This window comes from Pseudopodoces humilis, chromosome 4 (genome assembly GCF_049639895.1).
Source record: "Pseudopodoces humilis isolate 2021_Gansu_Grassland_sample_001 chromosome 4, ASM4963989v1, whole genome shotgun sequence".
Classification (NCBI taxonomy): Eukaryota; Metazoa; Chordata; class Aves; order Passeriformes; family Paridae; genus Pseudopodoces; species Pseudopodoces humilis.
In genome coordinates, this window is record NC_142203.1 from 43,283,803 (window position 1) to 43,299,788 (window position 15,986).

At 40.8% G+C, this 15,986-nt stretch overlaps 1 protein-coding gene across 4 annotated transcripts in view; it reads left to right on the forward strand.

Moving 5' to 3' along the window:
* Positions 1-15,986, forward strand: part of TJP2 (tight junction protein 2) — a 63,006-nt gene that overhangs the window by 11,936 nt on the left and 35,084 nt on the right. For 2 of the 4 annotated variants that reach the window (XM_088054148.1, XM_088054149.1), the window contains exon 2: positions 394-510. Coding sequence is in view for 2 of the 4 variants with exons in the window: in XM_014252339.2 (XP_014107814.2) it covers positions 8,104-8,166 (63 nt within the window). In the remaining 2 variants the exon portion in view is untranslated. Of the gene's footprint in view, positions 1-393; positions 511-4,943; positions 4,963-8,094; positions 8,167-15,986 lie in introns of those variants that run through there. The other 2 variants (XM_014252337.2, XM_014252339.2) reach the window with 2 other exon arrangements.

Genomic DNA, 15,986 nt, shown 5'->3' on the forward strand with positions numbered 1-15,986 from the left:
AAGATACAATGCTGCTACCAGCTTTCCTGTGTACAGTCTTGTGCAAGCCCAACAATCAGACCAAAACTAAATTGAAACAAAAAAATAGATGGGTTTGTGGAGAGGAGCAGTGCAACAAAGTAACTATAAATATGCTTCCTGTCAATACCCTATTTCATTGGCAAAAATGCATTGATTGCTTTGCATGTGGGCTTGTATGTAAATGTTGTTGAATATCTCTCTCCTTTTTTCAAGCACTATTTCGACTTGATTACCAGGGAAGTTAAGCATGTCAAACTAAGCAGGGAAATATATTTTATATCATCTTCATCTCTAGGACTTCAGTGTTCCAGGCTTCACAAGCACTCTTTTGTGGTTGTACATGACTTAAATGAAACTTTGTTTTTCAGGGAGCAAAGTACGGCACTGCCATCTCCTTGTGAGTGGGACTGGGCGCACAGCTGTACATCAAGCCCAAAGCATCGCACAGCAAGTAGACAACGGCACTCAAAAATCATCATTCCTCCCAAGGTACTGGTCAAGTTGCATCAGTTAGACCTAGCCATTAGTTTAAAGTGATGTAATGTTGTCATGTGCTAGCTAAGATGTATATTCTTTTAGCAATGTTTTCATAAGGTTTCAAGAAATTGTACTTGGTAGAGTAATATGAAATTAAAAATAGTTCTTCTGCATTCTCAAATAAACTTATAATGATTACATGCACATTTGCTGAGAACTTGATGATGTACAACAGGCCTCCAGAAGAGGAGAGGTTTCTGCAGTGAAGTCAATATTCTGCTAAAGTTATGCAAATAATAATGCACAGGTCTGTACTAGTTCATCTGTTAGCTAAACTTTGGTAAAGAATGGATGTAATCTATGATGATGTCTTCAGCAAATATAAATATTTAGCATGGACTTGGGGATAAATAAATTACTTTAAGCACAAAGGGTAATAGTCATGGGAGTTGCTTAGTGACTCAGTCAGTCCTGGGAAGCAGAATAGCCACACACAGGGAGAGTTGTTTTTCTGCATATTTTCTTACAGTATATCATTAAGGTAAATATAATCCTTTTGGCATATTAACCTTGCTTTTGGAACCTTTTCTCAAGTGCTTCCAGAAGGACTATAAAATGCATCCTTAGCTTTGTGTCAATCGAACATGCTTGGCTTGTTTTTGTAAATCATTAACAGATGGTGATTTTTAAGAGAGGAAAAGGTTTTTATGCTGACGTTTTGCAAAACTATAACTGACTTTCATTTTTGAGATGCATAGCTATTGCTGCTTTAGTCATTTACTTAAAAATGTGCTTATCTGCTGTCCTGACTTTCTAATTTGTGAGTTACTTAACTAAAGCTACTTCTCTGTTGAATTTTCTGGGAGCAAGGGAAAATTTGATATGAGAATATCAGTGAAATGTAGCTAGGCAGGAATGCCTCAGCGGAGGTCTTGAGCAGCCTCTGACATTTTCCTCAAAACAAAAGCTTTCTATGGTAGGGTATGCAAACTTTACACCAGGGAATGTGGATACTTGCAAGCTCAATGCTTAGCAAAAGAAACTCCAGAACCATTTACCAGCAAGGTCAAGATGTCTCAGAAGGTGCACCCAGCCGCTTCGTCTGTGGGCTTCTAGGAGTTGTGGAACTGTGCAAGCGAATGATTGCTATGGCTGTGTCCATGTGCTTTCTCCCTGATTCTTCTTGCCGTTCTCTTTTGGACCCTTGCCAGTTTACTTCAGTCATTTGCAAAAAACAGCACCCAAAAGAGGGCATTAGTACCCCAACTGGGACCTTGCTGTTTCTGAATAGGGCTGCAGAACTGCTTTGTTTCTTAATAAGCTTGTCAGCAGGAGGTTTGCCAGTATAAATAGGATGGGGAGAGGCAGAGCTTTGAAGCATAGTTTTCGTGCTCTAAAGAACTAACTTGGCTGAAGAACTGCTATCTGGAGCTTTGTTTTTTAAATTAACCCCTATATTAGGAAAAAAGTAACATATCTATGTGAATGTTATGTCTTGTATAATCTGCATATTCTTTTGCTTGTTTTTAATAAGCATAATGATCTCCATGAGAATGGGATCTTTGTTTTCTTTATTGTGTTGTCTTAATTAATTTGAGCCATAACAGCTGATTACCAGAGTAAAGCTTTGATGTTGTAGGGCTTGACTTCTAGTGGGGAAAGGCAGATAAATAGCTAAAGGAGTAGTCAAGAAACAGAGAATAGAGGAAGGAAATGAGATGCAAGCAAAATGAGTGTTCAAACAGAATGTGCCTGCTGTTTAAAATGAAAAAGTTGGGGTTGGGGAAAAGATTTGCTTTCAAGTGTTGACACACACTTTTGTATGGTGTCTGGGGAGAAAAACAGTACACACTTGTGTGGTTTGGATTTGTTTAAACTACATTGTTATTTCATTCTTTAGAACAACTGTACTAGTTTTTGTATCTTCTTGAAGTCATAGAGGTTGAAGTGCTTGTGCCAAGGAAAGTTGCTTCAATTTTCATAACCTGTAGAGGAGGTGATGGGGTGGGGAATGTGTGTTCCAGCAGAGTCACTATTATGATCCTGTTTCACTTTAGCAGTAGGTCAAACTATTTCATTTGCTTGCCTTACTAGTGTAATTTTCAAGGAACTGCAGTGTAATTTAAAACATTGCTCAGATGAAAATGTGTTTAGAACAAATAGACTGTATTTATTTTTTCTCACAACTATAATTTTATTAACTATTACCAAACACCTCTGCATATTCTCATGCTGTTTTATTTATCCTATGAATATGCTATATGTCTATGTTTTCTAATTGCCATATTCTTCGCAAAAAGAAAGTAGCAGCAAACAAAACAGTCTTCCAGTTTGAAGCAGAACAAACTTGTAATGTGTGAGATCTAGTAGAACTGATGACTGTGCAAAACTGAGGAAAATATACATTATAAAAATATAGATATTACTGTATTTCATACTGTATAACATACTGTTAATGTCCAATGCTGTTCCTAGTTGTTCAGCTTGTAACAGTGTGTGTGTTTAAAACTTTTTTGTGAACTTGAAATTGAATTTATCATTGGCTTAGAACAATGCTGCCTCTTGCTCTAAATAATTACCTACATTTTAAAATTTTTATCCGTTTGAGGTGTCTCAGTAAATCTCTGTGTCTAGATTTAATAAAATTTAAAATATTTTGCTCTTGAAAACATCAAAATAGGTGGCCTCGTCAGTGACAGAGGATTTGACACTGTTGATTACCCCATTAAAAATATGTGTGAAGTGTGGGATGCTGTGTATGTTGGGCTCTGTGTTTGTTCCTGGGACATCTATGCTTCCTAAAATAACAGCCTTAGTATTGCTGCTTTGAGACTTGGAAAGTGTGTATAGCTGTTCGTCCTTACACTAGATCAGAGACAGCCAACAGACCAGGCCCAGCAGCTGCATGCCAAAATCTTTATGTTGCATAATCACAAGCTGTACTTTGGAAGTGGAGACAAGGGGCAGGATAATAATTGCATCATTCTGCTTTAAGCTGGCACTTGAGTGATGCAGTAACACCAGAATGATAGGATAATTCAGGTGGAAAGGGACCCCAGGAGGTTTCTTGTGCAACCTCGTGCCCAAGTCACCTGTGATATCAGAACAAGTTGCTCGGGGCAACCAAGCCCAGTTACCCGGTTGGGTTTGAAAACCTCCCAGGACAGAGACTGCACAACTTGTCTGCAGGGGGTCCAGTTTGTCTGTCCTCATGGGAAAATTTTTTCCCCTTTATGTGCATCTGAACCTGTCTTGTTTGAATCTTGACCCATTGTCTCTTATCCACCTTGCACTACTGCTAAGAACCTGGCCTAATCTCTTCCTGTCAGCACCAGTGGGCTGCTGCTGAGTGTCCTGAAGCCATCCTTCCTCCAAGCTAAACAACCCTAGCTTCCACAGCCTCCTCTTGCAGGGCCAGTGCTTCAGCCCCCACCATCTTGGTGGCCCTCTGCTGGACTCATTTCTACCCACGTGTGTTGAAAGTGCTGAGACAGTATGCAAGGTGTCTCTTCTTCAGTCCCCCCAAAACCTAGATTAGGATTACTGTGCCATATGTGTGACAACCCCCGTGTACAGCAGCATGTTTGAACCATATGTATGAAGCTCCTGAGCAGTTCCTGAGAGTCAGAGGTCAGCTACCTACACACCCTCTAATCCTGAAGGTTGAATCTTTAGGGCCTAGCTTACTATATAAAGAAGTGGACGTAATTGGATTTATGAATCATTTAAGTAGGACTGGGCTGACTGATTTGTGTGATTTTGCAGGCTGATGACAAATGGCAGTCTAAAGAGATTGCCTGGAAGGGAAGGGGGAAAGGCTGTTTGACAACACGGTATTTTTAGAAACTTGTACAGTGTCTCTCATGACAAGATCATGAGCACTTACTTAAAAACAAGAGCAAAACTGACATCTCTGTTCAGATAGTTCCTCAACTGGACTAGCAGCCTACATTCCCAGCATCTCTTTCTGAAATCAGTTCCCATCTCTTTAAGGAGATTGTCTTTTTGCCATGCTGTCTAGCAGCACTGCCAAGTGTTGAACTTTATCATTTAAAGAAACAGAAAAATAATTGATTGTCATAGGGACAGGTTAAAAGGCTTTGATGGTAGAGAGGAGGTGGAGAGAACCTGAATCACAGCATGGTTGCTGCAGGTAAGTTGCAGAATAGCCTTACTTGGTTGGCTGGACTAACTGTGAGAGCAGCTGCTTGTTTTAAATTTGCATCTTCTAGTGTAGCGTTAAATGGGTGTTCCCTCTGTGGATGCTGGAAGTGGCACAACTGCTTCATTCACAGTAGCATTAGATAATTTATGGAATTCATCCTAGGTTTTGCATGACTCTGGCTACAGCAAGTGATCTCTGGAAATCAGTGCTACACAGACCATGGATTCAATCTGATTGTAGGCAAACAGCATCTCCCTTGGTTACTTAAACTGAAAATCTCAATGGGAAATGTGGTCACTGTAAGTTATTTGCATGTTTTTCATAAAGTTAGTTCCAATAATCTTTCCATTGAAGTAAATTTTAAAATTCCTGCACACCTACATAACATTCCATGAAATCCCGCTGCAGATGATGCTGCTTTGTAGAGTTATTGCACGTGCAGAATAGCTGGTCCTAAATACTGCAGAGAACAGAGCTGCAAATGTGTAGCCCAGTTCATATAATTTTGACATGGTGCTGATACCCATCCTTTACTCTTCATGGTGCAGTATCCCTTGCAGGACTAACTTCAACTGGACCTGCACCTCCCATTTCAAAGGGAGACCAATGATTGAAATGTGCATGCAGCCATGCCTCCAAACACTCAGGGTGCTCAGGGACCTGCACAGACACATCAGACCATTTGGCTGGGGCTTCTGCCCCTCTTCTGCTTGCATTGCTGCCCCAAGTGAGTTTTGGCTAGTTTATAGGTATTCTGTATCCACACCGGGGTGTCTGGTGTTTCAGAGAAGATGAGACAGGAGAGGTTATACCTAACAGAAAACAACATGCTTGAGCTGCAGGTTATGGGTTTGGTTTGGCTTACAAGGGAAGAGAATGGGGATGCTGTACTCCCATGGAATAGCTGTTGGGTGAATTGAATGCTTTGAGAACCTGTTCCCCCTTTTCCTACCGCAGGAGGCAGAAACTTGAGGTGCTGGAGGAGTTTGCACAGCTCTCATGACAGTTTACACTTGTATCCTTCCATTTGTTGCTTAGCTGCAAACCTCTTCCTCTCATAAGGCCTTCCTGCATATCCATCCTGGGAGGATGTCTTAGTCAAAGAGCAGGCCTGAAAGTTTGTTCTTGGTGGTTGAATTGCAGGATAAGAAACCTGGAAATTTTTACTACACTGTTTCTTACATCAGTCCATGCCATCACTATGAGTATCTGGGCATTTGGCCAAGCTCTAGAGTGAGCATGAGTGCTAGAGACCACTTAGTGCTCACATTTGCAGGCTGGTATGGGATGATTTATATTCCCATTGTGGCAGAGTAGTTGTTTAGCTTGAGGAAAAAAAAAAAAAAAAGAAAGCAGGAAAGGATATGTGTACTTAGCTCTTAAAAGTGAGAAATTTTATAGACAAACATGGGAAATATTTTGATAAACCCACATGGATTATTTTCCATCTGTTATTGCAGGAAACTAAATAGAGACAAACTGATAGGCCCTTCCCAGACAGTATTTTGTGGTGAGGGATTGAAAACCAGCCTATCTGGCTTGTGTAACTGTGGTCAGTTCCTGCATCTGTGGTACACTTACCTCAGGCTAGCTTAGTGTGTTAACCCTGCTTGCTGCCCTACAGATCAGGGAAGTATAGCCTCTGTTAGTGATAACACCTTGTGGCTTGGATGAACATACCAAAAGCAGGCCTTAGGTCAAGCCACAGCTTTTGTCTGGAACCACAAATAATCATTCTTGGCCTTGGACAGGATAGGCAGACCCTTAGATTGCTCTGTCTGGCACTGCCTGCTCTCCCCAAGAAGCTGTGTCTGGTGGGAAAATCAAGTGGTATCTCTTCATCTTTTACCAGAACCTGTGTGGAAGCAAGCAGCTTCAGGAGGCTGGTGCTCTGCTTTATGTTGCCATGAACTTTGTATATGTGTTAAGAGATGGCAGTCAAGAGCTCTGGTGGCTTCTCCTTTTCCTGTCCCACCTCATGTCTGACAGACACTTCTTTTCAAAAAGTATATTGCCATCCTGCTTAAAACAAATGTTGTTCTTGCATCTAAAATTATGTAGTTGTCTGCAGCCAAATCATGTTGTTTTCACTGTGTCATGAAGTTTCAACAAGTACTGGACAGTGGATTTCTCTGCTAATGCTGTGATATAACATTCTATGCTGATGTTGCCAAACAGTACTCTTTGGAAAGCTGCCTCCAGCTTGCAGAGGTGTGCACCACTTTGGAGAGTGACAGCTGTTTTGCCTTGCCATACTGTATCTCATGGACAAATACTTGGTACCAGAAGCTATCACAGGACTCTGGGGGGGCGGGCGCTGTGCTTCATTATTCTAAGTGGTCCTGACTTCAGGTCATGTACTGGACTGCTGGTGTTGCAAAAAAGTTGTATGGTATCACTCACTTGTAAAACTGAGAGAAGGAACAACAAGAAAGAAGAGCAGAGTTCATGCTTTGGCATTTTATGGTTTATTGTCTTCAAATTTGAGTGTAAGCTATGCAAAATAAAGTGCTGCTTTCTTTCTTTCTTTTTTTTTTTTTTTTAAACACTGGCTTAAGAAATTTTTTCCCTCACAGTTGGTTCTCATTCTTAGTTTCTTCCTTCCAAGATTGATTCAAGTATTGCCTCATCCACCCAAAATAGCATAAAGCCAGGAAGACAGCAGTACTTAGGAAAGAAATCTTTATTTCTGAATATGATGTGGTTGAATTTCTGGCCATCTTCCTTAGTGCTTTTACTGACCACTCATTTCTGCAAGCTCTTGGGAATAGTTAACTCAGTAACGTGGGTGTTTCTTCTTAAATATGTAATTACAGCCTCCAAAGCAAGCAATTTGGCCTCTAAATTAATAGCAGCACTGTGGACTTTCAAGACTGATGTGGAAGGAAATCTGACCAAGGCTGTGGATGTGAGGAGTCCGTCGGCGTTTTGGAGGCTTTCACATCCACATCCTCCTAAAAAACACACTGACAGAAAAGATGGACACGACTGGTGCACGTCTGTCTGACAGAGGAGGGCTGTGGATACTGTCTGAAGGCCTCACGTCAGGAATGCTGCCCGGGCTTGGGCCAGCGGCCCCACCGCTCCCGTTTATCCTGTGACAGGCGTCAGCTGCTGGCCGCTGCCAAGGGCAGGAACACAAGAAATATTTTTGTAAATGGAGAATAACAATTCTTTTCTTCCCTGGGAGAATGGAAGTGTTTCTTCGCCTCCCCGGGGCGTTTACAGGCATGATTGGCTGGCGGCAGGGGCGGCCGGGCCCCAGCAGGACAAAGTCTCTCTGTGGAGGGCTGCTTAGAGCCGGCTTTGTCCTGCCGGGCTCCGCCGCAGCCGCTCGCCAGCGGCCCGGCCGGTTCGGTGGCGGGGCGGAGGCGGGAGAAGCATTCCGAGGCTGCCGGCACTGCCCGCCAGCCGCGGGCGGCGGGCCCGGCCATGTCACTATGGGAGCGACGCAGGGCTCCGCCGGGAGCGGCCCGCGGGAGCCCGCGGCGGGGGCGGAGCAGGTCGGTAGCACCTCCGTGAGCCGGCCCCTGCCCCTGCCCTGAGTCCCGGGGGCACCGCAGAGGCGGCGGGGGCGAGCGTGTGGGGCGGAGTGCGGGTCACACCGGCGCACAGGTGTGTCTGCGGGCCGCGGGCCTCACCCGAGCAGCGCCGGGACCGCCCGCCCTGCCTTCGCGGGGCAGGACCCGCTCGGTGCGGGCTGCGGCGGGCTCAGCGCTTCCCACCTGCGAGGGCTGGCGGACACAATGCTGGAACCGAGGGCGGTAGGAATGCCGCGTTCTTTCCCGTTAAATGGGAGCGGGGAGGCAGCCTGTCCTCCGAAGCGCTGACCGGTTCCTGCGGCGCCCGAAGGCGACACGTAGTTTTGTATTTTAAATACTGGCTGGGCTCAGGTTGCAGGTCAGTGTTTTAGCCGAAAATAACCGCACTTTCTGTGGAGGAACAAACTCAGATTTTTGATGAAGAAAAGCCGCTTTCCCCTCTCACTGGTCCCGGCTTGTTTTTTGGTTTGGTTTTGTTTTATTTTTTTGAGATTGTCAGCTGCTGAACAGCACTTGTCAACGTGGCTAGGGAATAGTAGGCAGCATCTGTCAGGAGTGGAGGGGTGGTGTGGTGTGGCAGAAAACTGAACTTGTCTGCAATCACTTCCCCTACCTCCACTAAAATGTGGATGGAAGCCATAAACACTTACTTACGCCTCGTACTTTGTTTTGTGGCTTGTAGAATAATCAGTACTCCTAAGTATCCTCGAAGAGTTGATTATTTTATGTGATTATTTCCATACTCTGTGTGTTTGGGTTGTTTTTTGGTTGGATGGCTTGGTTTTTCTGTTGTTGTTGGTTTTGTTTGGTTAGGGTTTTGTTTTTTTTGCCTAAGAGGTTGTGCAGTTGATCTGGGTAATTTACTTAACTCTTGTTTTGTTATCTTCATCCTCACCTGTATTTAAGTGTTTGATCTCTTCTTAATTCTTCTTGTAAGCCCTTTGACACAGATCCCAGCGTATTGAACACTGTTGCTCCAGTACCTTTGGTAAGCAGGTGTAATCATTTGCTGATGGCTCTGGTGAGAGAAAATAGAAACAGCCATAATAATGTGCTGGTAACTTGCCTTGCAGGGGTCTGTTGGGGATGAGGTTTATATGTGTTGTCCTGAGATGGATGGAAAGTCTGATTCATGCACGTTTGAGCTACAGGAGTTACAAAGCCTGTATTTACAGATATACACTTCATATGGCTCTAGCTTAAATATTTCACTTAAACAAAGTTACAGTCATTATGGAATGACTCCTGAAGATACTTCACAGTGTATTCAAAGAAATGTACTGCCAGACTGTGTTGTCTGTCTCTTTCCATTAATCTCAAATAGCAACATTTTTTCGGCCTGCTTTTATCAATATTGGTGGAATCCCTTTAAAATTAATGGCAATGCTTCTGTTGGCTTGATAAAATGTATGGGTTGTCACGTGTCAACTGAGTGTACAGCATTCCTTCAAACCATTTTAGGGCCTGCCTTTCATGTAAAGAAGAAAGAATTAATCAATTTGGCTAAAGCTTCTTTTTGGTTCACAGCTGTGAGTCCATGCAGTATGGAAGTTGGTTATCTTGGTTATGAATTCAGTGCCAGCTTCTCTGTCAGCAAAATGGGAGCTTTGGCTGATCATTCCCTCTGCCTATTGTGTGAGACTGCGAGAAAGCTCATGTTTCTTATGTGGTCTGAACTTAACTGGGGAGATAATGGTCAGTGTAGCTACTTCCTTATGTCCCTTACAAGTTTTTTATATATATATATATAATATATATAATAACTTATATATAAGTTGCTAATAAGGCCGCAATTCCATTTCTTTTATAAAGACACCAGTTTGCTCATTATTTTGTAAAGAAAGAGAGAAGAACCTGGAGAGATACTATAGCTAGGAGTTTTAGCTTCCTCTTTATTTTTCCTAATGAAGCTGTGCAAACAATGTAAAATTTATAACTGTACTAGGAATTCTGACTGTAATTCATGGCTGTTAAAATTGCAAATGAACTTAAAATCACTTCATTTTTTAGAACCATATTTGGAATGTATTTCTTGCCATGAAAATTAAGAACTCCAAGAATTTTGTGTGATCTGTGCTGATAGGAGAGACATAGACTGCAAGTACCAGCCTTCAGGCAGATTTATTCAACAGAATGCATCCTAACTGGAGTGTGCAGTGGAAAACAATATGTAAGTGTGATTATTCTCAATGCTTTGTGAGAATAAAGCATTGTTTAACTTACTAAATAGAAGGAGAGGTGCCTTCATGAACTCTTCAGGCATCTCTATCCCAGATCTTCAAAATAAAGAAGAAAATGCTCCTTCAAGGCCTGCAGTTCTAGCAGTTAACTAAACAGTTAGCAGCAGCCTTGCAGGTGTTTGTATCTTGTGTTGTGCCCTATAAAGTAACCAGAGAGCAAAATTTTTTTGTGTATTCTGCTGCTAGTCTCTAGATCTGAGAAGCAGTACTGCACAAATGTTTCATAACTGAGTTTTGGATGGTTCTTGTTAAAGAAACACAATATTAAAAAAACAAACTTGGAAAGAAACCAGCTCTGATCTACAGCATCTGAATACAGCTACAAGAAATAATGCACCTATTCATTATTCATTTATTTATTACTTAATAATAGGTGTATACTTAGCCTGCCCTACCTTTTGCTTGCACATGCGTGCCTATTCTGTGATGAGAGAGCATTATGAATGTGCATCCCTTATGACTTTTAGTCAGTATGAACTTTTCAGAGATAATGCAGGATGTCTAACTAGACTTTCGTTCTAGGCTCCATAAACAAAGCTCTGAGAAGCAAATTGTTGGCTTTTGACTGAACTGAGCGGCTTGCTGCCCGGGTCAGCGCTTGGCACTGATTGCTCTTCTTTCTATGTTCCAGCACTTGCAAAAATCTAGTGGATAATGAATGTGGGTTTCTTTTAATGGCCATGGCTGAGGATTCTTCTGCCCAGCCAGTATTTAAGAAGCTGTTTGAAGAGCTTCAGAACAGGATGAAATATAACTTGCATTTTTTATTTCTTTGTTTTCCTTAGTAATTCTTATTCCAGAAATAATAAGTGGTCAGTGGTTTTGGTTATTCTGTTTGTAGAGCTGATACATTATTAAAGCAATTGAAGTGACAGTAGCATAGCTAATTGGTAGCATGTGTGTGCATGCTCTTTAGATGATGCATAAGAACTCCTTTTTTTCTGTGTGGAACTGTACTTGCATTGTTTTGTCTGTGGGCTAAGTAATGATTATAGTTCGGCTGTAAATTTTTATTTTCTAACACTTGGGTTTCCTGAAAGTCTTTCAGTGGGAATGTTGTTTCTGACTTGGTACTTTGGCAGGAACTCCCTTTTAGTTGCTGGCAGTTGACAATCACTTGTCTGTGCTTTACCTCAGTATGATGTGTCACGTTAGGGCAAAAAAATCCCACTGGCAGACTTCTGAAGACAGAGCGTTGATTGCAGACAGATGCCTACGGACATTTCCAATAGCTGCTGTGCACTCAGCTCCCCTTTGGCAATAATTCTTTCCTGGCTGTTTGTGTGCGGTGCCCAGTGCACCTGAAAGATTTAAGGATAGTTTAAGATCCTTGTAATAGGTTAAGTCTTGTACCTCAGAGACACTTGTCATGCTTTTGGTAGGATGGGAGACCCCCTGTACCAGAGTACTGTTGATATATCCCTCTTTTTGTTGATATATCCCTTTAGTGTATTTGAAATACTTACAATCTAGTTCTAGTATATGTGGTTGTCTTAAGTATGTTTTGTCATTTTCTGAATGGCTTTTTGTTTGACAGGTTATTATGATGACTATTTAATGTTGCTATGATGGTGAACTGTAGAACTTGATTAGTTAAATTTTATTAATTAACTTCTCGTCCCTGTTTTTATAATTTGAACTAATTTTGAGCTCCTTTTCCAAGCTTTCTTTTCCTGCTTTATCTTGTAGAAGCCAGTAGGTCAGTTCCTAATGTCTTCTGCAGCAGTAAGAATGGACTGAAACTCTTGGATCACAGTAATTTGAAAAAAGGATTAAACTGGTCTTAGGTTTTTTTAAAGCTTGTTCATCTATAGGCAGGTACATAACTTCAGTTTCTTTCAGATGGGATTAAAGCAGAACACTTTATTATGGTTTGCTTCTGCTTTGTGTGTCAGAAGGTTCTTGAAGTGTACAGTGCTCTTTCATGTGGCTCAGACCACAAGAAGAAAATTTTCTGTTCCAAATCTCATTTGAGAATGAACTTGTAGTTGCTACCAAAATGAATTTTGCTCTGGGTGGTAATTTAATGGAAGCATTTCTAAACCTTAATGATTCAGAGTTGTTTAGTTTCCTTTCAGCCACATATGCAAAAGGACTCTCTTGTTTTTCTTCCTTAGTTCTTTACAAAGCCTCATGTAGTTTATGGAAGTTGCAAAAGGAGCAATAACTTTTTTTTCTGTCACTTGCTGAGCTTGTTCTGGTTAGTTTATTCTTTGTGTACTCAGGTTACTGTTCAGCGGAAGTGGCCCTATTTCATAGGGATGTGTCAGTTTGGTTTCATTTAATGGTTGGAATGATGCCAAGTTACTTACATTGATATTATATACATGTGAAGTGTTGGTTCAGTAGAAATATTGCATCAAGGGCTCTAGTTTTAAATTGTTCTGCTGGCTTCCTTTCAAGTGAAGAAAGAATGGCTTGAGATAAACTCAGATTAGTGCCATAGGAATGAACCAGGCATGTGAAAGTTACTATCTTGATACGAAAGAAAAGGGGCAGCTGACTTCAGCCCTCTGCCCCTTGTGTTGATTTACTGCTTGTTTGTTGACTGCTGTCTTTAACACTATTGGTTGGAATAATTTCTACATACGCTGCAGGCGTATGTGGTAAATTCTTCATAACAATTTTAGCAGAGTCATACATAACTACATGGTATACTTAGAGTTTACATCCAGTCTTGCAAAAGGATTGAGGGAAACAAATGGAAAATACTTGAATTTTACCACTCTCATCTGTCCTTCTGTTGTTTTATCAGTGTTATCAGGTACAGATGAATTTTAGTGTAATACTCTTTTATGTTGGATGATAGGTTGCTGGTGACACTGTCACAGAAAATTTCAGAGCAGTGGCTATATGATTAATTTTGCTGTTTGAAAAAATAATTTTAATCCTTCAGAGGCTCTGAGGAAGAAACTTTGCTGTGAATAAAGGGATTATGAATGTGTTTTACTGAAGCAGGTGCAGCTGGCTTAATCCATTGTCTCATGGTATATAAGGTCTTGGGAGAGGCTGGGTGATTACTTGTTTCCTCTTTTTCCAAATACGCTGTGAAGAGTATCAATATAAGTCTTGCAGACCTAAACCCTTCAAATGCAGTTCTCAGATCTGCATTTGCATCTGTGCATCCCACTGTCTGAATGACAGAAAAATTGCTAAACTCCCTTTTGCAACAGATTTTGTTTTCATTTTACTTACATGCAAGACATGTTAAAGATTAGGAGTGAACTTCAGCAATGCTCTCTGGCATGACTGAGTAAACTGTTGAGACATCTTGAGAGGGAGAGGTGAGTTGCTTAAGACCTTGAAGGCAGAAGTGTGGTGGTAGAAAGAAAGGAATTGCGGAGAGGTATGACTGATATGACTGGAAACCAGTGTAAAGTTGGCTAATAAATTGTTTATTGTGGAATGTATATGAATGATGCTGAATGTATGACTTCAGTCTCTAAACAGATTGATTTTGTACAGTTTTGGTATATTTTGGTCAATGTGACCTTCAGTTTGATGTTTGTGTTCTTTGAGGTTTGTGATACAGCATTGGTAGTTGTATGAAATGCATTGTATAGTGTGAGTTTTATGGGGTTTTAGGCTTAGATATGATCAAATGTACCATTAAATTTTATGCATTACACAGAGCTATATTCATGTTTATTTCCTTCAGACAGGAACATAAAACTAACATAAAGTGTATAACATGAAGTACATGAAGTGACAATATGTAGTAAGATTACATACTTAGACACATACACACAGGAATGCTTGACTAAAAGTAAAATGCTTCCAAGAATATGGCATATCGTTGTTCTATTAATAGAGTGAGAACCAAGGCTGCTAGAAACCTTAACAGTGACAGAAAATCTGGTTTAGTATGAAGCTCGGAAACTAACAATTGTTCCATTGTTTGAATTGACTTGCATTATGACTGGATGATTAAATATAAATGCTGGACTGATTGGATTGTATCCCAGTAATGAATAGGCCTTTTAAAAACCAGTTGCAGGAAGCTGTAGACAGGTACCCAGCTTGTTTTTCTCAGATTCCAGAGTTGCAGGTGTTGAATGAATCTTTTGATGCTAGAGTTGGTCACTTCTACTGCTTGGTTTGCTATTTGAATATGGATGCAGGAAGATGAAACATTCAAAAACAGTAGCAGTACAAAGTGTACTGCTGAAGTTGAAAAAAATTATAATTAGAACTTTGGACCATGTAAAACATACGGCTTTTTTCCTATTTCCTTTTTTCTTTTTCTTCATTTTAAGATGCCACAAGAGTAAAAGCTATGTTTTAGCTGCAGATAATAAATAATTCATGAAAAGAGGCACTTCAGGAATGGTGGCTGCACTTATTTTATTTCACAGTTAACTTAATTTTTTTCTTAATGAAATTGATTATGTACACCTACTGAGTCTGATTTACCTTACCATCAAATCCTGATACTGCAAGCACATCAGAACCAAACTTCTGAATTTTTATTTACTACTATTTAATTTACTACTCCAAGACAAGTTCAAGTCCCCTTGAACTCAGCTGATGCACTATTTGCTGTAGCACTTCAATTCTCAGACTTAATTTGTGTGGGTATCCCAAAGAGCAGAAGGGCCAGAAACTGTAAAGAAATGTGTTAGATTTGCAGTTAAAGTGATTGGGGCTGACTAAGTCAGAGGTAGCTTTTAAAGCCAGTGTTGATCAGGTGAACTGAAAGTTCAGTGTCCCTTCAGTAGTTACCTTCCTAAAGTGTATACAAAAAACCCTTCCTAGCACCATAATCTGTGTGACAGGGTGAAAGGCTAGGAAAAACATTCAGAAAATGAAATGGCAGATAAAATCTCCACTTTGCAGTGTTTATGCACATATGCAACACTGACGTATAATTGGTCTGTCAGCCTTTTACCTAAATTAACTTTGCTCTTCAGATGAAATCACTTGGCTTCCAGGTTTTTATCTTCTCAAGCCTTGCTGAGTTTTTAAAAAAACAGGTGGTGGATAAATCTTTACTGCATAACTGGGCACGTGCTATGCCTCAGGAGGTGAGGTTTGTTTTATTCAGAGCTCCTTCAACACCTGTGGGAGACTGAATTGTCATTTCCAAGGTTCCTCCACTGGACTGGTGCTGTAGGTCCCAGAACACTTGAGAAAACCGGCTTTCTGGCTATCCTCTGTGAAGCAATACGTGAAAAGGATTTTAAAATTTGAAATTCATTTTTGATGAAAAAAATGTTAGTTGCTAGAGTGTTATTTCTCAAGAGGCAGAAACTGTTTTCTAAAACTTAAAATTAACTGTTTTCTAAAAATTAAAATAATTTAATTGGGGTGGGGGAGATGGGAGGATGATGACAGGGATATAGGATCTGTTTTGTTTCTTCCCCAAAGGGCAGTTTTCTATTTCAGTTGAAGCTGTTCCCTCTTTTTTGAAGAATCATTTTGAAGAACTGATTGCTTCCTGTTGGGGGAGCAGTGGAACAATTCTACCGAGGAAATGAGAGAACTGCTCTTGGGCAACAGATAGATGTACCCCAGGAGCAAGTTCTCTAAGCTGAATTTTTG